The sequence below is a fragment of the Salvelinus fontinalis genome, chromosome 25 (genome assembly GCF_029448725.1).
Source record: "Salvelinus fontinalis isolate EN_2023a chromosome 25, ASM2944872v1, whole genome shotgun sequence".
NCBI classification, from domain to species: Eukaryota; Metazoa; Chordata; class Actinopteri; order Salmoniformes; family Salmonidae; genus Salvelinus; species Salvelinus fontinalis.
The window spans coordinates 30,347,042-30,370,427 of record NC_074689.1 but is presented as its reverse complement, the minus strand read 5'-3'; the positions used below and the strand labels follow the sequence as shown (position 1 = coordinate 30,370,427).

The 23,386-nt window shown below is 45.3% G+C and overlaps 1 protein-coding gene across 4 annotated transcripts in view; it reads right to left on the bottom strand.

Annotated features, from left to right (window-relative positions):
• dpp6a (dipeptidyl-peptidase 6a) overlaps nt 1-23,386 on the bottom strand; it is a 370,639-nt gene that overhangs the window by 216,580 nt on the left and 130,673 nt on the right. Inside the window, exon 1 of one of the 4 annotated variants that reach the window (XM_055881839.1) lies at nt 22,590-23,192. The exons of the other annotated variants lie outside the window; for them this stretch is intronic. Within the exon in view, the coding sequence (XP_055737814.1) occupies nt 22,590-22,781 (192 nt within the window). The 5' untranslated portion in view covers nt 22,782-23,192. Of the gene's footprint in view, nt 1-22,589; nt 23,193-23,386 lie in introns of those variants that run through there. 4 annotated transcript variants of the gene reach the window in all.

Genomic DNA, 23,386 nt, shown 5'->3' with positions numbered 1-23,386 from the left:
AATAATCTGAAAAACAAGGCTCCCTAAATTCTATCAGTATATCGATTGTGCAACCAGGGCTGGCAAAACCCGAGATCACTGTTATTCTAACTTCCGGGACACATATAAGGCCCTCCCCTGCTCTCCTTTCGGAAAAGCTGACCACGACTCCATTTTGTTGCTCCCTGCCTATAGACCGAAACTAAAACAGGAAGCTCCCGCGCTCAGGTCTGTCCAACGCTGGTCCGACCAATCGGATTCCACGCTTCAAGATTGCTTCGATCACGTGGATTGGGATATGTTCTGCATTGCAGCGAACAACAACATTGATGTATATGCTGATTCGGTGAGTGGGTTCATTAGCAAGTGCATCGGCGATGTCGTACCCAAAGCGTCTATTAAAACATTCCCAAACCAGAAACCATGGATTGATGGCAGCATTCGCTCAAAACTGAAAGCGCGAACCACTGCTTTTAATCAGGGCAAGGTGACCGGAAACATGACCGAATACAAACAGTGTAGCTATTCCCTCCGCAAGGCAATCAAACAAGCTAAGCGGCAGTATAGAGACAAAGTAGAGTCGCAATTCAATGGCTCAGACACGAGAGGTATGTGGCAGGGTCTACAGTCAATCACGGACTATAAAAGGAAAACCAGCCCCATCGCAGACCAGGATATCTTGCTCCCAGACAAACTAAACAACTTCTTTGCTCGCTTTGAGGATACTACAGTGCCACCGACACGGCCCGCTACCAAAACTTGCGGGCTCTCCTTCACTGCACTTCACTGCAGCTGACGTGAGCAAAACATTTCAACCTTACAACCCTCGCAAGGCTGCAGGCCCAGACGGCATCCCCAGCTGCGTCCTCATAGCATGCGCAGACCAGCTGGCTGGTGTGTTTACGGATATATTCAATCAATCCTTATCCCAGTCTGCTGTCCCCACATGCTTCAAGAGGGCCACCATTGTTCCTGTTCCCAAGAAAGCTAAGGTAACTGAGCTAAATGACTACCGCCCCGTAGCACTCACTTCCGTCATCATGAAGTGCTTTGAGACTAGTCAAGGACCATATCACCTCCACCCTACCTGACACCCTAGACCCACTCCAATTTGCTTAGTGCCCCAACAGGACCACAAACGACGCAATCACAATCACACTGCACACTGCCCTAACCCATCTGGACAAGAGGAATACCTATGTGAGAATGCTGTTCATCGACTACAGGTCAGCATTTAACACCATAGTACCATCCAAACTCGTCATCAAGCTCGAGACCCTGGGTCTCGACCCCGCCCTGTGCAACTGGGTCCTGGACTTCCTGACGGGCCATCCCCAGGTGGTGAGGGTAGGTAGCAACATCTCCACCCCGCTGATCCTCAACACTGGGGTCCCACAAGGGTGCGTTCTCAGCCCTCTCGTGTACTCCCTGTTCACCCACGACTGCGTGTTCATGCACGCCTCCAACTCAATCATCAAGTTTGCAGACGACACTACAGTGGTAGGCTTGATAACCAACAACGACGAGACGGCCTACACGGAGGAGGTGAGGGCCCTCGGAGTGTGGTGTCAGGAAAATAACCTCACACTCAACATCAACAAAACAAAGGAGATGATTGTGGACTTCAGGAAACAGCAGAGGGAGCACCCCCCTATCCACATCGAACGGGACAGTAGTGGAGAGGTTAGAAAGTTTTAAGTTCCTCGGCGTACACATCACGGACAAACTGAAATGGTCCACCCACACAGACAGCGTGGTGAAGAAGGCGCAGCAGCGCCTCTTCAACCTCAGGAGGCTGAAGAAATTCGGCTTGTCACCAAAAACACTCACAAACCTTTACAGATGCACAAATCGGGAGCATCCTGTCGGGCTGTATCACCGCCTGGTACGGCAACTGCTCCGTAAGGCTCTCCAGAGGGTAGTGCAGTCTGCACAACGCATCACCGGGGGCAAACTACCTGCCCTCCAGGACACCTACACCACCCGATGTCACATGAAGGCCCAAAAAATCATCAAGGACAACAACCACCCGAGCCACTGCCTGTTCACCCCTCTATCATCCAGAAGGCGAGGTCAGTACAGGTGCATCAGAGCAGGGACCAAGAGACTGAAAAACAGCTTCTATCTCAAGGCCATCAGACTGTTAAACAGCCATCACTAGCATTGAGTGGCTGCTGCCAACATACTGACTCAACTCCAGCCACTCTAATAATGTAAAATTGATATAATAAATGTATCACTAGCCACTTTAAACAATGCCACTTCATATAATGTTTACTTACCCTACATTACTGATCTCATATGTATATACTGTACTCTATACCATCTACTGCATCTTGCCATCTTGATGTAATGTATCACTAGCCACTTTAAACAATGCCACTTTTATATGTTTACATACCCTACATTACTCATCTCATATGTATATACTGTACTCTATACCATCCACTGCATCTTGCCTATGCCGTTCTATACCATCACTCATTCCTATATTTTTTTATGTACATATTCTTATTCATTCCTTTACACTTGTGTGTATAAGGTAGATGTTGTGAAATTGTCAGGTTAGATTACTCGTTGGATATTACTGCATTGTCGGAACTAGAAGCACAAGCATTTCGCTACACTTGCATTAACATCTGCTAACCATGTGTATGTGACAAATAAAATGTGATTTGATTTGATTTAAGTCCATTGACGACGTCGTCCCCACAGTGTCCGTACGTACATATCCCAACCAGAAGCCATGGATTCCAGGCAACATCGGCACTGAGCTAAAGGCTAGAGCTGCCGCTTTCAAAGAGCGGGACACTAATCCGAACGCTTGTAAGAAATCCCGCTATGTCCTCAGACAAACCATCAAACAGGCAAAGCATCAATAAAGGACTAAGATTGAATCCTACTACATCAGCTCTGACGCTCGTCGTATGTGGCAGGGCATGCAAACTATTACAGACTAAAAAGGGAAACCCAGCTGCAAGCTGCCCAGTGATGCGAGCCTACCAGATGAGCTAAATGCCTTTCGTGCTCACTTCGAGGCAAGAAACACCGAAGCATGCATGAGAGCACCAGCTGTTCCGGACGACTGTGTGATAACGCTCTCCGCAGCCAATGTGAGCAAGACCTTTAAACAGGTCAATATTCACAAGGCCGCAGGGCCAGACGGATTACCAGGGTGGTTACTCAGAGAATGCACAGACCAACTGGCAAGTGTCTTCACTGACATTTTCAACCTCTCCCTGAGCAAGTCTGTAATACACACAAGTTTCAAGCCAACCACCATAGTCCCTGTGCCCAAGAATGTGAAGGTAACCTGTCTAAATGACTACCGCCCGTAGCACTCATGTCGGTAGCCATGAAGTGCTTTGAAAGGCTGGTCATGGCTCACATCAACACCATCATCTCAGAAACCCTAGACCCACTCCTATTCGCATACCGCCCAAACAGATCCACAGATGATGCAATCTCTATTGCACTCCACACTGCCCTTTCCCACCTGGACAAAAGGAACACTTATGTGAGAATGCTATTCATTGACTACAGCTCAGCGTTCAACACAATAGTACCCTCAAAGCTCATCGCTAAGCTAAGGATCCTGGGACTAAACACCTCCCTCTGCAACTGGATCCTGGACTTCCTGACGGGCCGCCCCCAGGTGGTGAGGGTAGGTAGCAACCCATCTGCCACGCTGATCCTCAACACTGGAACCCCCAGGGGTGCGTGCTTAGTCATCTCCTGTACTCCCTGTTCACGCACGACTGCATGGCCAGGCACGACTCCAACACCATCATTAAGTTTGCAGACAACACAACAGTGGTAGGCCTGATCACCGACAACGACGAGACAGCCTATAGGGAGGAGGTCAGAGACCTGGCCGGGTGGTGCCAGAATAACAACCTATCCCTCAACGTAACCAAGACTAAGGAGATGATTGTGGACGACAGGAAAAGGAGGACCGAGGAAGCCCCCATTCTCATCGACGGGGCTGTAGTGGAGCAGGTTGAGAGCTTCAAGTTCCTTGGTGTCCACATCACCAACAAACTAGAATGGTCCAAACACAGCAAGACAGTCGTGAAGAGAGCACGACAAATCCTATTCCCCCTCAGGAAACTAAAAAGATTTTGCATGGGTTCTGAGATCCTCAAAAGGTTCTACAGCTGCAACATCGAGAGCATCCTGACTGGTTGCATCACTGCCTGGTACGGCAATTGCTCGGCCTCCGACCGCAAGGCACTACAGAGGGTAGTGCGTACGACCCAGCACATCACTGGGGATAAGTTGCCTGCCATCCAGGACCTCTACACCAGGCGGTGTCAGAGGAAGGCCCTAAACATTGTCAAAGACCCCAGCCATAGACTGTTCTCTCCACTAACGCGTGGCAAGCAGTATTGGAGTGCCAAGTCTAGGACAAAAAGGCTTCTCAACAGTTTTTACCCCCAAGCCATAAGACTTCTGAACAGGTAATCAAATGGCTACCCGGACTATTTGCATTGTGTTCCCCCCCCCCCCCCCCAACCCCTTGGGGAGGTGTAGAGGGAGGTGTTTAGCTGCTGCTACTCTCTGTTTATCATATATGCACAGTCACTTTAACTATACATTCATGTACATATGTACATACTACCTCAATTGGCCCGACCAACCAGTGCTCCTGCACATTGGTTAACCGGGCTATCTGCATTGTGACCCGCCAACCCCTCTTTACGCTACTGTTACTCTCTGTTCGTCATATATGCATAGTCACTTTAACTATATCTACATGTACATACTACCTCAATCAGCCTGACTAACTGGTGTCTGTATGTAGCCTCGCTACTTTTATAGCCTCGCTACTGTATATAGCCTGTCTTTTTACTGTTGTTTTTATTTCTTTACTTACCTATTGTTCACCTAATACCTTTTGTGCACTATTGGTTAGAGCCTGTAAGTAAGCATTTCACTGAAGGTCTACACCTGTTGTATTTGGCGCACGTGACAAATACACTTTGATTTGAGTTACCAAAAAATTGTTCAATCAACATATATTTATTTTTGAGATTCTTCCAAAATAGCCACCCTTTGCCTTGATGACAGCTTTGCACACTCTTGGCATTCTCTCAACAGAAAGAATACGTGTTGGAACACGACAACAGCTTCTTTATATATGTATATACCCCAACCACAAACTGAATGTAATTTATTTTGGGTAACACACATATACAACAAAATTTACAAATGTGGACCCAGAGGATATCACTTAAAAGTATTAATTAAAATGCTTGTTTCCAAAGTGGTCCTCGATGGTTAAAACAATAACACATATAATGATTAAAAGGCCAGACAAAATTACAAACAACCATACATACATTCATTTATATTGACATCCTAAAAAGTGGCACTATTCAATGCACTTTTCCCTAACCTTCAAAATCAACAATGTTAATTTACATTTTTACCTTAAAAAACTAATGATTCATTGCACATCATACCTATCATTAAAATAAATACACCTGGCCAGCAGTAGGGGGCACAGGGGGCAGTGGAGTGGTTTCTCTTACTTAGACAACCTTGTCCAAATGAAAACCTTTGCCTGCTTTTTAAAGCTATTTCTATCCCCAAGGGGAGGCTATTCCATAGACAATTGCCTGTATAGAAAAACGTTCTCCTCGCAGCACTGTTAACTCGTGCGATTTTACAAGATATAACACTACCTCTGGTATTGTAACTGTGTTGGTTATAGACCATATCAATGTGGTTTTTCATATAACCTGGGTCACAATCATTTAATATGTCAAACATATGATTAAGTTTAAGTTGGTCCACTCTGGACTCCAAAGGCAACAAGCCCACCTCCCGGAACTCCTGTACCCCTATGTGGGTCCTAGGGGGAACATTAAGCATATACCTGATAACATTATTTTGCATGAACTGCATTCTCTTTTTCAGCTTTTTTGATAGTCTACTATACCAAGGTTGAGACAAGCAGTTTCTTAACTTTGATGTTAAAATATCTAATGTTACAATATAAAAATGTATATTTGTTAGCCATTTTAGAATGAATTTTAGCAACAATCAATTCTCCAGAAAGGGATTGATCTAGGGACACACCAAGATAAGTTGCACTTATTTTAGATTCAATCTTCTTGCCTGCACAGTTTACCTTTATCTTGTCAGCCCTAAGCGATCTACATTTTGTTCCAAAAAAAATTGATTAGGTTTTTCCCCAAATGTAGTGACAATTTATTGTCAGTCAACCAATATCTAACAAAATCCAATTCCTTACTCAGGGTCTCCTCTATGTAAACTGTGTCCTTCCCTGATATGAGTATAACTGCGTCATCAGCATAAAGCAGGATTTTGCACTTTATTATATCTAGTCATGTCATTAATGTATATAAGAAATAAGAGGGGCCCTAAAATGGATCCCTGCGGTATTCCACAGGATATTTCTTTGGCCTCTGACAGAACATCACCAACATTACATAATTGTGTTCTGTTGGTCAGATAAGACCTAAACCAATTCACTGCTACATCATTTAGACCCATGCATTTCAGTTTCATCAGGAGAATATCATGGTACACAGTGTCAAAAGCTTTCTATAAATCTAACATAACCGCACCTGTATAATTCCCCTTCTCACGTTCCTGCTTGATGTGGTCAAAAAGGTGGATGAGGCAAGTACAGTGGAATGAGCTGTTCTAAAGCAAGATTGGAGTTCATAAAGAAGTTTGTGCTCAAGAACATTCTCTTAGACCTAAACCCCAACAGAATTGTACATACTGAACTACTGCACATACAGAACTAACGTCAACAACATGCATGCCAGTCTTTCCTGGTTGAGAGTTGAGAGATTAACTGTTCTTCTTCTAGTTGTAATGATAAATATTACTGATGGAAATTCCAGATTGTCTGCATAATCAAATAACATTCAGCTCAGACACCCATACATACCCCATACATACCCCATACATACACCATACATACCCCATACATACCCCATACATACCCCATACATACCCATACATACCCCATACATACCCCATACATACACCATACATACCCCACAAGACATGCCACCAGTCTCTTCACAGTCCCCAAGTCCAAAAGGAATTCCCGGCAACACACAGTATTATACAGAGCCATGATCGCATGGAACTCCCTTCCATCTCCAATTGCTCAAGCAAATAGCAAAATTACCTTTAAGAAACAGATTTAAAAACTACTCATGAAATTGCAGGGACTGTGGCGACACACACACACACACACTAACACACACATTATTTTATAGTTGTATTGTTTTAATGATTTTTTTGTTGCATTGTTTGCATATTGTTGCAGTTTAAATGTGTGACGTTCCTTGTATCAGTGTTTTGTGTTATTTTGTGTACCCTAGGAAGAGTAGCTGCTGCTTCTACAAACACTAATGGGATCCAAATAAACAAATAAATAACTTAATTTAAATTTGTTAACATATCAAGACTTTGATCAAGTAAATTCATGCACTGAATAATTTGTTATCTTAAAAAACTGTTGTGATCCACTGATCTTGGAATGATAGAACTCTATTCCACATCAGGTAACTGACGCAAGCAGTAGAATCAGATTTTAAAAAACAGATAAGAATACACCTTATGGAACAGAGGGGACTGTGAAACAACTCAATCATAGGCACAGACACATACACACACATGATAACATACGCACTATTGTCACGACTTCCGTTCGGCGGTCGACGTCACCGGTCTTCTAGCCATCGCCGATCCACCTTTCATTTTCCATTTGTTTTGTCTTGTTTTCCCGCACACCTGGTTTGCATTCCCTAAGTACTCGTCTTGCATATAACCCTCTGTTTCCTCCCATGTCTGTGTGTGGAATTGTTATGTGTAAATGTATGTGTACTCCAGGCTGGTTTGCGCTGGGTTATTGTAACCCGTGTGTGTTTAGTTTTCTGAGTGCCGTGTTTTGTTCGCCTCAATAAAGGGCCCCGTTTGCTACGCTTTTCTGCTCTCCTGCGCCTGACTTCCCTGCAGCCAGTTACGCACACGTTTACAGAATTCCACACCGCTATTATGGAGTCAGCAAGAGCAGCACGCGGTGATGCTTCACTATCTCGGCGCCGCCATGGACCGCGTCGTCCAGACGATGGACCGCTGGGAGAGACAGGGAGTCCCTCCAGCGCCCCCACCAGCACAACAGGGGTCTTCACTACTCACCCCCTCCGCACCCGGTTCCAGTGGGATTCGTCTCGCACTTCCTATGGAGTACAATGGGACGACCGCACGCTGCCAGGGTTTCCTGCTGCAGCTGGATTTATACCTGGCGACCATTCACCCGGCTCCCTCGGGCTGTGAGAGGGTGTCCGTCCTCGTCTCGTGCCTCTCGGGGAAGCTCTGGAGTGGGCCAACGCTGTGTGGGGAGAAGGAGATGCGGCGCAGGACCACGTCTCTTCCACCTGAGACAGGGGTGGAGGAGCGCCCAGGAGTTCGTGATGGACTTTCGGACCCTGGCCGCCGGCGCGGGATGGAACGACAGGGCCCTGATCGACCACTATCACTGCAGTTTGCACGAGATCGTCCATCGGGAGTAGGCCTACAGGGACACCACCCTCACCTTTGACCAGCTGGTGGACCTGTCCATTCGGCTGGATAACCTGCTGGCTACCCACGGACGTTCAGATCGGAATCTGTCGGTTCCATCCCCCAGCACCACCGCTCCGATACCCATGGAGCTGGGAGGTGCTACGTTCAGGGAGACCGGAGGAGGTTCCTTCACGTGCACCATCTGTGGCCGCAGAGGTCACACTGCCGGTCGGTGTCGGGTTGGTTCCTCTGGGGGTCGAGGCAGCAGGCAGGGCACTCTGGCGTCACCCCAGGTGAGCCGGCACCATTCTCACCCAGAGCCCTCTGTTGCACACCTGTTTTTGCATGTTACTTTTCCTGAATTTTCCCCGCATTCCCAGTAAAGGTCGCTATCTGGGAATTTCAAAGACAGATCATTCGCCCATAGTTTAGGGATCCCCATTATTCCAGTGGCTATGCCCTTCCCAGTTCACACCTTAGACAGTCGACCAATAGGGTCAGGGTTAATTAGGGAGGCCACTGCTCTCCTGGGCAAGGTGACGCAGGCGGGTCACAAGGAGAGAATCAGTCTCATTCTCATTGACTCTCCTGCATTTCCCGTGGTGCTAGGCCTACCCTGATTAGCCTGTCATGACCCCACTGTTTCATGGCAACGGAGGGCTCTCACGGGGTGGTCGCGAGAGTGCTCGGGGAGGTGTTAATGGGTTTCCGTTGGTGCTACTACAGTGGAAAGTCCAGACCAGGTCTCCACCGTGCGCATTCCCCCCGAATATTCCGATTAGGCTCCATCGTCGGGGGGATTGTGCGATAAACCTCCAGGTAGATGCCGCACTGCCTAGGAGTCACGTGTATCCCCTGTCACAGGCGGAGACGACGGTTATGGAGACATATGTCTCCGAATCTCTGCGTCAGGGGTACATTTGGTCCTCCACTTCACCCGCCTCCTCGAGTTTATTTTTTGTGAAGAAGAAGGAAGGAGGTCTTCGCACGTGTATTGACTATCGAGCCCTAAACCAGATCACTGTGAAGTACAGTTACCCACTACGTCTCATTGCCACAGCGATTGAGTCAATGCACGGGGCGCGCTTCTTCACGGAACTAGATCTCAGGAGCGCTTACAACCTGGTGCGTATCCGGGAGGGAGACGAGTGGAAGACAGCGTTCAGTACCACCTCAGGGAATTATGAGTACCTCGTCATGCCGTACAGGTTGATGAATGCTCCATCAGTCTTCCAAGCCTTTGCGGATGAGATTTTCAGGGATCTACACGGGCAGGGTGTAGTGGTGTATATTGATTACATTCTGATATACTCCGCTGCACGCGCCGAGCATGTGTCCTTGGTGCGCAAGGTACTTGGTCAACTGTTGTAGCATGACCTGTATGTCAAGGCTGAGAAATGCCTGTTCTTCCAGCAGTCCGTCTCCTTCCTAGGATACCGCATTTCCACCTCAGGGGTGGAGATGGAGAGTGACCGCATTTCAGCCGTGCGTAATTGGCCGACTCCAACCACGGTAAAGGAGGTGCAGCGGTTTCTAGGGTTTGCCAAATACTAACGGAGGTTTATCCGGGGTTTTGGTCAGGTAGCGGCTCCTATTACCTCACTGCTAAAGGGGGGTCCGGTTCGGTTGCAGTGGTCGGCTGAGGCGCATAGGGCTTTTGGTCACCTAAGGGCTCTGTTTACCTCGGCGCCCGTGCTGGCCCATCCGGATCACTCTTTGGGGTTCACGGTGGAGGTGGACGCGTCCGAGGCTGGGATAGGAGCCGTGCTCTCTCAGCGCTCGGGCACACCACCGAAGCTCCGCCCCTGTGCCTTCTTTTCGAAGAAGCTCAGCCCGGCGAAGCGAAACTATGCTGTGGGGGACAGGGAGCTGTTGGCTGTCGTCAAAGTGTTGAAGACGTGGAGACATTGGCTTGAGGGGGCTAAACACTCTTTTCTCATCTGGACTGACCACCGCAACCTGGAGTACATCCGGGCAGCGAGGAGACTGAATCCTCGTCAGGCAAGGTGGGCCATGTTTTTCACCTGTTTTGTTTTCACCCTTTCTTACAGACCAGGTTCCCAGAATGTGAAGGCAGATGCACTGCAGCCACATGTGAAGGCTGTATGACACAAAGGAGCGGCCCATGGATCCTACCTCCATACTCCCGGCCTCCTGCCTGGTGGAGCCGGTAGTATGGGAGCTGGACGTGGACATTGAGCAGGCGTTATGTGCAGAGCCCGCTCCCCTCCAGTGTCTCGCTGGGTGTCTGTACGTTCTGTCTGCTGTCCGTGAACGGCTGATCTATTGGGCTCACACGTCCACCTCTTCTGGTCATCCAGGGATCGGTCGGACAGTGCGCTGTTTGAGTGGGAAGTACTGGTGGTCCACCTTGGCTAAGGACGTGAGGGTTTATGTTTCCTCCTGCTCGGTGTGCGCCCAGTGTAAGGCTCCTAGGCACCTGCCCAGTGGGAAACTACACCCCTTACCCGTTCCACAACGGCCTTGGTCGCACCTATTGATTGATTTTCTTACCGATCTCCCCCCTCACAGGGTAACACCACGATCCTGTTGTGGACCGTATCTCTAAGTCCTGCCGCCTCCTCCCTCTGCCCGGTCTCCCTACGGCCCTACAGACTGCGGAGGTCTTGTTTACGCACGTCTTCCGGCACTACGTGGTGCCTGAGGATATAGTCTCTGATCGAGGTTCCCAGTTAACTTGGAGGGTCTGGAGGGCGTTTATGGAACGTCTAGGGGTCTCGATCACCCCGAGAGTAATGGGCAGGTGGATAGAGTGAACCAGGATGTGAGCAGGTTTCTGCGGTCTTATTGCCAGGACCGGCCGGGGGAGTGGGCGGCTTTCATGCCATGGGCCGAGATGGCTCAGAACTCGCTCCGCCACTCCTCCACTAACATCTGCCCCTTCCAGTGTGTACTGGGGTACCAGCCGGTTCTGGCGCCTTGGCATCAATCAGACCGAGGCTCCTGCGGTGGACGACTGGTTCAGGCGCACGGAGGAGACATGGGACGCTGCCCATGTTCACCTCCAGCGAGCCGTGCTGCGCCAGAAAACCAGCACAGACCGTCACCGCAGTGAGGCCCCGGTGAGGACCGGGTCTGGCTCTCGACCCGAAACCTGCCCCTCCGCCTGCCCTGCCGGAAGCTGGGTCTGCGGTTTGTTGGGCCATTTAAAGTCCTGAGGAGACTGAACGAGGTGAGTTACAGGTTACAGCTTCCCCTCAATTACCATATTTACCCCTCGTTCGATGTGTCTCTCCTCAGGCTGGTGGTGGCTGGCCCGCTCCAGGAGTCTGAGGTGTGGGAGGTTCCTCCGCCCCCTCTGGACATCGAGGGGGCCCCGGCGTACTCCGTTCCCTCCATACTGGATTCGAGGCGTTGGGCAAGGGGCCTTCAGTACCTCGTGGAGTGGGAGGGGTACGGACCGGAGGAGAGTTGCTGGGACCCGGTGGAGGACGTGTTGGACCCTTCAATGCTGCAAGGGTTCCACCGTCTCCGGCCGGATCGCCCTGCGCCTCGCCCTCCGGGTCGTCCCCGAGGCCGGTGTCGGCGCGCGCCTCAAGGGGGGTACTGTCACAACTTCCGCCGAGGTCAGTCCCTCTCCTTGTTCGGGCGGCATTCGGTGGTCGACGTCATCGGTCTTCTAGCCATCGCCGATCCATCTTTCATTTTCCAACTATACACACACATACACATGGATTTTGTGTTGTAGATATGTGGTAGTGGAGTAGGGGCATGAGGGCACACACTTTGTGTGTTGTGAAATCTGTTATGAATGTATTGTAATGTTTTTTAAATTGTATAACTGCTTAAATTTTGCCGGACCCTAGGAAGAGTAGCTGCTGAATGGGGATCCGTAATAAATACAAATACAACTTTTCACTTTTGGGATTATTCCATTTGTTCATTTGTGCCAGGCAAGCTTTTTGCAACATAGCCTGCTCATGATACTATGACTTGACATTTACATTGCTGCTATACTCTACATAGGTCCAATTCTAAAATACAGGGTGTGAATCTCTCAAATGTGCAGCTTTCTGGTTGAACCACCATTCCTCAGTGCCACTGCCAGCTGTGTTGCACTTTATATCCTCCATCCTGCGTACAGGGAGATCCTGGAGCGTTTCACACACAAACACACAAAGCCCATGATGATGTGACAGATGCTGCAACAATCCTGGCTGCCTGGAGCCAGCTCAACTTTCTGTCTACAGCCAGATGACTATCATTCCAGTGAAGTCATCGGTCTTATGTCGAAGAGACATCACTGCAGCTATACAACTCGAGTTCTTCATATGAGTAGATTGACAATTAAGTCTTCCATATGGTGGGCTCCTGAAAAGACATCAAGCTTGGAACTTGGGATCAATTCCATTTGAACTCAGTTAAGTCAAAAGTTGAATTGATCAAGGGCACTCATTCACACTAACTACTGAGATCATATATATTTTTTAATCTAAAAATCTCTCGGTTGAGGTTTTCAGAGGGCATACAAAGGGCTTGAGTGCAAATATTTCATAAACTGAGGGAAATATATTCCTTTAATTGTTTGTGTGTGTGTGTTTAGTCATTTTAGAAAGTATAGGAAAAGACTAAAACGTATGTAGACTTTCAGAAACTAATTTTGCAAGGACCTCATGTGATGAGTAGGGCCAGGAGATTTTTTCCGCAGACCATTTGACTGTATTACCAGTTGATGCCCATACTAAAGAACGCACACCCAATAGGAAAAACCCCCGGAGATCCTAAGGGATAAGGCCAGAAGGAGAGGCATTTGATTTGATTTTAATGAGCCTTCACCACACAGAGAATGATCAGCATCAGAGAGGATTACAGTTTGAAAGCAGTATTATGTATCGACAATAGGATTTTCCTCACCACAGAGGATAAGCTGGAGCCCAATAATGACATAATTAATCGTTTTAAATGCATTGCCTCCCCCCCCCCCCCCCCCCCAGAGATACATTTCTCAATATGGACTTCTGGCAGTGATGCAGCCAATACCATAAATCAATAGTTTCATTAAGGCCAGTTGACCATCCTCACATTATGACCATCCTCACATGATGAATTGCTATGTCTTGGCGTTAGTGCAGTTTCTGTGGCCAGCAAGAGATGAGAAGACAAAGTAGGATAAGAAGAATACAGAGTGAACGAGAGAGGCACAGAAAAATACAGATTTTTGTTCTGCTGCAAAATGTTTAGCTGCAGTGTGCCGTACTGAACGGGACTCAGGAGAAGATGAATAGTGTCAGGGCAATGCTCAATGTGGCTCAATAGGAAGGCCAGTCGATATGCTTCTCATCACGCATGGATTAGTCCTAATCATTAGCCAAGCTTGATCTGAATGTCATGGATGCTGTAGGGGCATTAAACTTACATAACTGGACTCCTGCCATGGCAGAGAGAGATGATGTCATAGAACTAAAGGTCATACACAAGCACAGATCTAGGATCAGCTGTTCTGACTAGAGTCCTAAGTCATGATTAGAAGGTAAAAGTGCAACTCTGACCACAGATCAGCTTCTGTAGCATATTTCACTTTCAGAAATGTCACTTTTCAAAAGGGTTCTGCTGTGGCCATCTTGATCTATGGATATCCATAGAAAGTGCATTATTAGAGAGAGGCTTTAAACAACTGCCCCCCCCTCCCCTACACACACTAGTCTACCACTTCTATCCATAGCCTACCATTCATCACTGTGTGTACTGACTTCAGATCACAGTAGAACTACCTTTGTCAACAAACAAAGAGACCACCATTGGTCAATGAATCAATCTCATGAAATATGCATGCAAACCTCAGCCCGTGTTTTGCTGAACAAGGTACTCACCACTCAACCTCAAGTCATGTTTTACACAGCACTCCACTCATTAGTATAGTCAGATTGAATGGCCAGCCATTCACAAACCTGACATGGAAATGTTTAATGACTAGCTGTAAATAGTGATTATCTCAACAAAACCACACGCCGTGGTGGTAAAGAATGTGAACACAGGTTCAGCCCTGTTGAGATGGTAATGCAGTTTACTGTGGTGTGAGTTAGCGGTTTTGTCAAGGAAGGCCAATGGTTTAATTACATAAATAATTCAGCAGAACACACTACCGCTAACAGCATGATCCATTGGAGGACGTTGTGTGAAAAAGCTCTTGTATATACAGTACCAGTCAAAAGTTTGGACACACCTATTCACTACAGTTTGTTTTATTTGACTATTTTCTACACTAAATAGTGAAGACATCACAACTATGAAATAACACACATGGAATCATGTAGTAACAAAAGAAGTGTTAAACAAATCAAAATATATTTTATATTTGAGAATTCTTAAAAATAGCCACCCTTTACCTTGATGACAGCTTTGCACATTCTTGGCATTCTCTCAACCAGCTTCATGAGGTAGTCACCTGGAATGCATTTCAATTAACAGGTGTGCCTTGTTAAAAGTTAATTTGTGGAATTTATTTCCTTCTTAATGCATTTCAGACAATCATTTGTGTTGTGGGGTGGTATACAGAAGATAGTCCTATTTGGTAAAAGACCTAGTCCATATTAAGGCAAGAACAGCTCAAATAAGTAAAGAACAACAACAGTTTATCATTACTTTAAGACACAAAGGTCAATCAATCCGGAAAATGTCAAGAATTTTTAAAGTTCCTTCAAGTGCAGTCGCAAAAACCATCAAGCGCTATGATGAAACTGGCTCTCATAAGGACCGCCTCAGGAAAGGAAGACCCAGAGTTACTTCTGCTGCAGAGGATAAGTTCATTAGAGTTGCAGCCCAAACAATTGCTTCACAGAGTTCAAGTAACAGACATCTCAACATCAAGTGTTCAGAGGAGACTGCATGAGATCAGGCCTTCATGGTCAAATTGCTGCAAAGAAACCAATACTAAAGGACACCAATAATAAGAAGAGATGCACCTGGGCCAAGAAACACGAGCAATGGACATTAGACCGGTGGAAAGCTGTCCTTTGGTCTGATGAGTCCAAATTTTATATTTTATATTCCAACCTCTATGTCTTTGTGAGCCTCAGAGTAGGTGAACGGGTGATCTCTGCATGTATGGTTCCCAGTGGGAAGCATGGAGGAGGAGGTGTGATGTGTGGTGGTGCTTGGTTGGTAATACTGGCTGTAATTTATTTAGAATTCAAGGCACACTTAACCAGCATGGTTACCAGAGCATTCTGCAGCGATACGCCATCCCACCTGGTTTGCGCTTAGTGGGACTATTATGGTTGCAAAGGGTCGGAAACTTTCCGGTAAATTTCTGGAAACTTTCCAGAAAATTTCTATGGGAAGTTAAGCCTGGGAATTTTGCTTAAATTCATAAAAAACGTTAGCTTATAACAGTGGAACTTTTTTTGTGGGATACACTTAAGGCAATTCTAGGTCTTGTGGCATAGTTTGGTTAAACTGTCCCATTTTTTTACATTTACATTTTAGTCATTTAGCAGACGCTCTTATCCAGAGCGACTTACAGTAGTGCATACATTTTATTACATTTTTTACATACTGAGACAAGGATATCCCTACCGACCAAACCCTCCCTAACCCGGACGATGCTATGCCAATTGTGCGTCGCCCCCACGGACCTCCCGGTTGCGGCCGGCTGCGACAGAGCCTGGGCGCGTTCCCAAATCAATGGAATTGCAACCCTCTGTATGTACAGTGCAATCTTCGGGCACATGTGCAGTACACTCTTTCATCTCAAAATCTTGCACACTAATGAGATGCTATTGAGCCCACATTACTACACTGTCTGAGCCAAGGACTACATGCTTTCTGGTAAGTTTTGATTACAATACTGGGTGGGGTGAATATATTTTAATGACATCGATGATGTTTTGATAACTAGTAAATAGTAGCCTCCAGCAAATTGTGTTTAAATCATTTCTAACTTGTTAACAATTTCTGCTAGTTAGTTTTTGCTACCATGTGGGTTTTAGCTTGCTTGAGCCTGCTAACTGAGGAGTGTAAATTCACCTGTTTCCATACATGTTTCATTTAAAAACATTTATCTTACAAAGGAGTTGTTTAACTATTTATCTGTACATGGAATTGTAAACGTTTTGTTTCTAATGTTTTTCTAATCTTTACAGGAAAATGCCAGGGCACTATGTGTGGAGACATTTCACTGCAGCTAATGTAGAAGGAAAAGCTGTGTACATTTGCAAATACTGTGCCAAATCATATGTGAAGAATGCAACAAATATGCAGAATCATCAGGCCAAGTGCATAAAGTTCCCTCAGCGCTCACAACAAGCAACCTCTGACAAAAGTCCCTCTACTTCTATTAGATGTGAAAATGATGAATCAGACACCTTATCGATAGCAACAGCTCATGGTCCTTCTGGAATCAGAAGTTTTTTGACTCAATGGAGGAATGTAGTCAGAGAAATGCTGAAGAATGTCTTGCTCGAGCTGTGTATGCAACTGGTTCACCTCTGATGCTCACAGGCAATGTGTATTGGAAGAGATTTCTGAATGTTCTTCTCCCAGCATACACCCCTCCAACCAGAGATGCTTTATCTACTCATTTGCTGGATGCAGAGTTCAACAGAGTTCAAGTGAAGGTCAAGCAAATCATAGAGAAAGTAGACTGTATTGCAATCATCTGATGGGTGGTTGAATGTTCGTGGGCAAGGAATAATTAACTACATCATCTCCACCCCTCAACCAGTCGACAAGAGCACAGACACAAGGGACAACAGACATACCGGTCTCTATGCAGATGAGCTGAAGGCAGTCATCAATGACCTTGGACCACAGAAGGTATTTGCACTGGTGTCAGACAATGCTGCATACATGAAGGCTGCTTGGTCTAAAGTGGAGGAGTCCTACCCTCACATCACACCCATTGGCTGTGCTGCTAATGCATTGAATCTGCACCTCAAGTGCATCATGGCACTGAAAACAATGGATACATTGTTCTCTACAAGAGAGACAAGGAAATGGTTAGGTACGTGAAGGGTCATCAGGTTATAGCAGCAATCTACCTCACCAAGCAAAGTGAGAAGAATAAGAGCACCACTTTGAAGCTGCCCAGCAACACCCGTTGGGGTGGTGTTGTCATCATGTTTGACAGTCTCCTGGAGGGGAAGGAGTCTCTCCAAGAAATGGCCATATCACAGTCTGCTGATATGGACAGCCCCATCAAGAGGATCCTCCTGGTTGATGTATTTTGGGAGAGAGTGGTCTGAAGCAGCCTGAAACCTATAGCAGTAGCCATTGCACGGATTGAGGGAGACAATACCATCCTGTCTAATGTTCTGACTCTGCTTGCAAATGTAAGAGAATAAATCCATACTGCCCTGCCCACTTCACTGTTGCTCCAAGCAGAGGAAACTGCAGTTCTGAAATACATCAAAAAGCATGAAGATTTCTGCCTGAAACCCATACACGCCGAAGTGTACATGTTGGACCCCAAGTACGCTGGCAAGAGCATCCTGTCTGGTGCAGAGATCAACAAGGCCTATGGTGTCATCACTACTGTCTCTCCACCTTGGCCTGGATAAGGGCAAGGTTCTTGGCAGTCTGGCGAAGTACACTTCCAAGCAAGGGCTTTGGGATGGAGATGCAATATGACAGTTGTGCCAACATATCTCATTAGCCACCTGGTGGAAGGGACTTTGTGGATCTGAGGCTCTTTCCCCTGTTGCCTCCATCATCCTCCAAATCCAACCAACACCAGCCGCCTCAGAGTGCAACTGGTCCTTGTTTGGGAACACACACACCAAAGCACGCAACAGGCTGACCAATACAAGGGTTGAAAAATTAGTGGCCATCCGGGCAAATTTGAGGCTTTTTGAGCCTGACAACGAGTCATCCTCAACAAGGTTGGAAAGTGACAGTGAAGATGAGTCTGAGGTTCAAGAGGTGGACATTGAAAAGGGAGAATACACGTAAGCCTGAGAGGAAGACAACCAAAGCTTTAGTTTCTAGACTATCATTTTACTGATGTACAGTTGAATTGGGGAGTTTACATACACCTTAGCCAAATACATTCAAACTCAGTATTTCACAAATCCTGACTTTTAATCCTAGTAAAAATGATCTGTCTTATGTCAGTTAGGATCACCACTTTATTTTAAGAATGTGAAATGTCAGAAAAATAGTGGAAAGAATGATTTATTTCAGCTTTAATTTCTTTCATCACATTCCCAGTGGGTCAGAAGTGTACATACACTCAATTAGTATTTGGTAGCATTGCCTTTAAAATGTTTAACTTGGGTCAAACATTTCTGGTAGCCTTCCACAAGCTTCCCACAATAAGTTGGGTGAATTTTGACCCATTCCTCCTGACAGAGCTGGTGTAACTGAGTCGGGTTTGTAGGCCTCCTTGCTCACACACGCTTTTTCAGTTCAGCCCACAAATTTTCTATGGGATTGAGGTCAGGGCTTTGTGATGGCCACTCCCAAGACCCATTTGCGACCAAGACCAAGCTTTAACTTCCTGACTGATGTCTTGACATAATGCTTCAATATAGCCACATAATTTTCCTGCCTCATGATGCCATCTAAATTGTGAAGTGTACAAGTCCCTTTCTGCAGCAAAGCACCCCCACAACATGATGCTGCCACCCCCGTGCTTCACGGTTGGGATGGTGTTCTTTGGCTAGCAATCCTCCCCCCTTTCCCTCCAAACATAACAATGGTCATTATGGCCAAACAGTTATATTTTTGTTTCATCAGACCAGAGGACATTTCTCCAAAAAGTACGATCTTTGTCCCCATGTGCATTTGCAAACCGTAGTCTGGCTTTTTTATGGCGGTTTTGGAGCAGTGGCTTCTTCCTTGCTGAGCAGCCTTTCAGGTTTTGTCGATATAGGACTCGTTTTACTGTGGATATAGATAGTTTTGTACCGGTTTCCTCCAGCATCTTCACAAGGTCCTTTGCTGTTGTTCTGGGATTGATTTGCACTTTGCACACCAAAGTACGTTCATCTCTAGGAGACAGAACGCGTCTCCTTTCTAAGTGTTATGACGGCTGTGTGGTCCCATGGTGTTTATACTTGCTTACTGTTGTTTGTACAGATGAACGTGGTACCTTCAGGCATTTGGAAATTGCTCCCAAGGATGAACCAGACTTGGAGGTCTACAATTATTTTTCTGAGATCTTGGCTGATTTCTTGATTTTACAAATGATGTCAAGCAAGAGGCACTGAGTTTGAAGGTAGGCCTTGAAATACATCCACAGGTACACCTCCAATTGACTCAAATTATGTAAATTAGCCTATCTAAGGCCATGAGATAATTTTCTGGAATTTTCCAAGCTGTTTAAAGGCACAGTCAACTTAGTCTATGTAAACTTTTGACCCACTGGAATTGTGATACAGTGAATTATAAGTGAAATAATCTGTCTGTAAACAATTGTTGGAAAAATTACTTGTGTCATGCACAAAGTAGATGTCCTAACCGACTTGCCAAAACTATAGTTTGTTAACAAGAAAATTGTGGATTGGTTGAAAAACGAGTTTTAACGACTCCAACCTAAGTGTATGTAAACTTCCGACTTCAACTGTATGTTGAAAACGTTTTTGGGAGATACGATGGATCATTGGGGATCATTCAATATTCCCTTTCTTTTGTTGTTCAGTGAAATCATCCCACGTGAAAAGAAAACTCATTTAATTAAAGTTCAATTCGTAACTAAATTGTTTTTTAAAATATTTCTATTTGAAGGATTTAATAATTTGCAATTATGTCTACTTATGATAAGGAAAAAGCTTTATGTTTCTGTCTCCATGTGATATGGTAAATATATCCAATGCGAATAACATCTACATTTAAATGGTAGTAATATTAATTTGCATATATTTCCGTTAATTCCTATATATTCCCGTTAATTCCCACGGAAAGTTTTCCCCTCTGAATATTTCAACAGGACAATGACCCAAAACATACCTCCTGGCTGTGTAGGAGTTATTTGACCAAGAAGGACAGTGATGAAGTGCCCTCCACAATCACCCGACCTCAACCCAATTGAGATTGTTTGGGATGAGTTGGACCGCAGAGTGAAGGAAAAGCAGCCAACAAGTGCTCAGCATATGTGGGAACTCCTTCAAGACTGTTGGAAAAGCATTCCTCATGAAGCTGGTTGAGAGAATGCCAAGAATGTGCAAAGCTGTCATCAAGGCAAAGGCTGGCTACTTTAAAGAATCTAAAATATATTGTGATTTGTTTAACACTTTTTTGGTTACTACATGATTCCATATGTGTTATTTCATAGTTTTGATGTCTTCACTACTTTTCTACAATGTAGAAAATAGTCAAAATAAAGAAAAACCCTTGAATGAGTAGGTGTGTCCAAACCGTTTGACTGGTACTGTATGCAAAACAGCATGGACCAAGATAACATCTTAAAATTGTAACTGTTGCAAAATGATGAAAAAATTATATTAAGGAACATCAACAACAGCAAAATGTTGGTATATCTTGTTGGGATTGCAGTTTGTGAATGAAGTACTAAATAAAGTAGTGCAGTGTATATCTTATCAACCTGATTATATAGCTTATAGTTAAGTTGGCTGTTTAGAGTTTTAGATGCATTGGGCTATAATTAAACATTCTTTCTACGCTCCATGACCAACATTTCAGCACCCCGGAGCTAAGCATAGTGCGCGCGCCTCAGAATAAAGTATCCAGCACCCCGAACAGCAGCTGAGAGATTTCAGCACAATGGACAGCAACACTGGACTGGAGTCTGGAGCACACAATGCAGCCAGATGGGGATATCGAGCAACAGGGGCAGTTAAACATAGCGGTTCTTGCAGATAAGATGCTTTATAGGATGCATATGGCTTTTATTTGATTTATTTTGACAAGTTGATCAATTGTGAAAAGTTGTATTTAAAATAATTCCCATGAGCTCAATCAACACCTGTTGACAGACATCGAACGGTTGTCAACCCGGTACTGGTACTCCTTGTATATAGTCATGCTATTTTGACCCGTTATTGTTATTCACTGTGTATTTATTCCTCATGTCACTATTTATATTATTATTATTTTATCTTTATCTCTGCCTTGTTGGAATAGGACCCGTAAGTAAGCATTTCACCGTTAGTCAACACCTGTTGTTTGCGAAGCATGTGACTCATAACATTTGATTCATTTCACAAAGCCTAGGGTGTATTCATTACGCCAATTCAGTTGCAAAATATTTCGTAAATGGAAGCAAACGGAAATAAACTGGGAGGGACCTACCTGAATTTGTCCAATAGAAACTCTAGTTTTAGACTATGATTACACCTCTGGTGTTCTACATCAAGAAGGCATTCAAATGTAATAAGCATAGGCCTACTCATTTATGTCTCTTCCATACCGTCTCTGGGTATTTCTTTTCTATCATTACGAAGTTTCCATCCCATCTCAATATCACATAACCACGACAAGACACTGCGCAAAACTTAACAGGGTACACAAAATAATTCTGAAACTGTCCTGCCGTGTCTGCAAATAAAATCCCCTAGTCGAATCTAATAACTCAAACCCCGGGTTAACATCTGGCGCGCCATCTGTCCGCTTTGTATTTTGGAGGGAGATACTCGCCGACAAACAGCTGAAGAATATTGACTGGATTTGGCTCCTCAATGGTTCATCATTATGACAGTGAAAAGTCAGTGATTAGCGCACGTGTTAATTGATCAATTACTGATTACCGGTAGAACAGACAGTAACAATATTTCAACTCAGACAGTAACTTTGAACTGGGTTGTGACCACACCGATAAACCGCTAAGGAGACTCCGTCCTCCGATAATTAATCATAACTTTTACGCACTTTCGAGTTTCCTTTAAAATTATAACGTATGAACGCAGTACTGTATGCATGTACCTTATTCAAAATACACAAATAAGAAAGTCATGTGAAACCAAAGTTTTTCAAATAGGGTAAGGTGTGAATTAACATTTCATGACGGCAGAGGGTTATGTACGTAGGGATAAAAGGCTAATTTAATATCAGCTGGTTTCAACCAGATTAACTAGATGGGCACAAGGGAACCCGGCTAGAGAGGGAGGAATGAAGAGGGGGGAAATGTGTATTCTTACATCCTCCTCGTCCTCGCATGCGCGCCTCTGTTGTTGGCATTGGAAACGGGGCCGTAAGTCTTGTCGCGGAGTCTTCACCACGTTCTCGTCTTCAATGATTTGCCCGGCGAGTAGGTGGCTCGACTCAGGTGGGTTGGGGAAAGATCTGTTGGTGTTGACCTTGCCCGTGAACCTCTGATACATCGAAGCCATAATTGTTTATGGAGACAACCCTACAGCATGTCAAGAAGGAAAAGGTAAAGTAGGGATGTAGTCTTATTAACGCGCTGTTTAAAACTTGGATTTAGGCACGGGAGTCCTTTTTACGGTCGGAATCGGTGCCCTGAACAAGCAGACACAATTCTTGTCAAATTATATTTTCGATAATATATTGTCCCATTTCAGGTTTTTAGGATAATAAATTAGACAGGAAGGTCCAAGAAGAACGAGACACAATTAGTTGAGGTCTTACTCTGAATTCACAGCACGTAGTTTCATCCTTCAAACCGTTTGGGAAATATGGATCCTTTCCATCCTATTCGATGCCGCAACAATCGGGTTTCTGCGCCCTCCAAACTTGAACCAAAATGGATGAACGTTTGCAAAAATGAATGAATCATTTACAGCATACAAAGTGATGGTTATCCGAAGCTGAAAGAGATAAGCTGCAATGCTCCTCCCCTCCGCCCCCCCTCTACCTCTCTTTGCATAAGTGACCGGCGCTGATAGAGAACTGTTGAAATACTTAAATACCACATCACTCATTACCTTTCAAATAAACGGAACCCTCGAGTTCTGTTCCATTTATCCAAGCGACA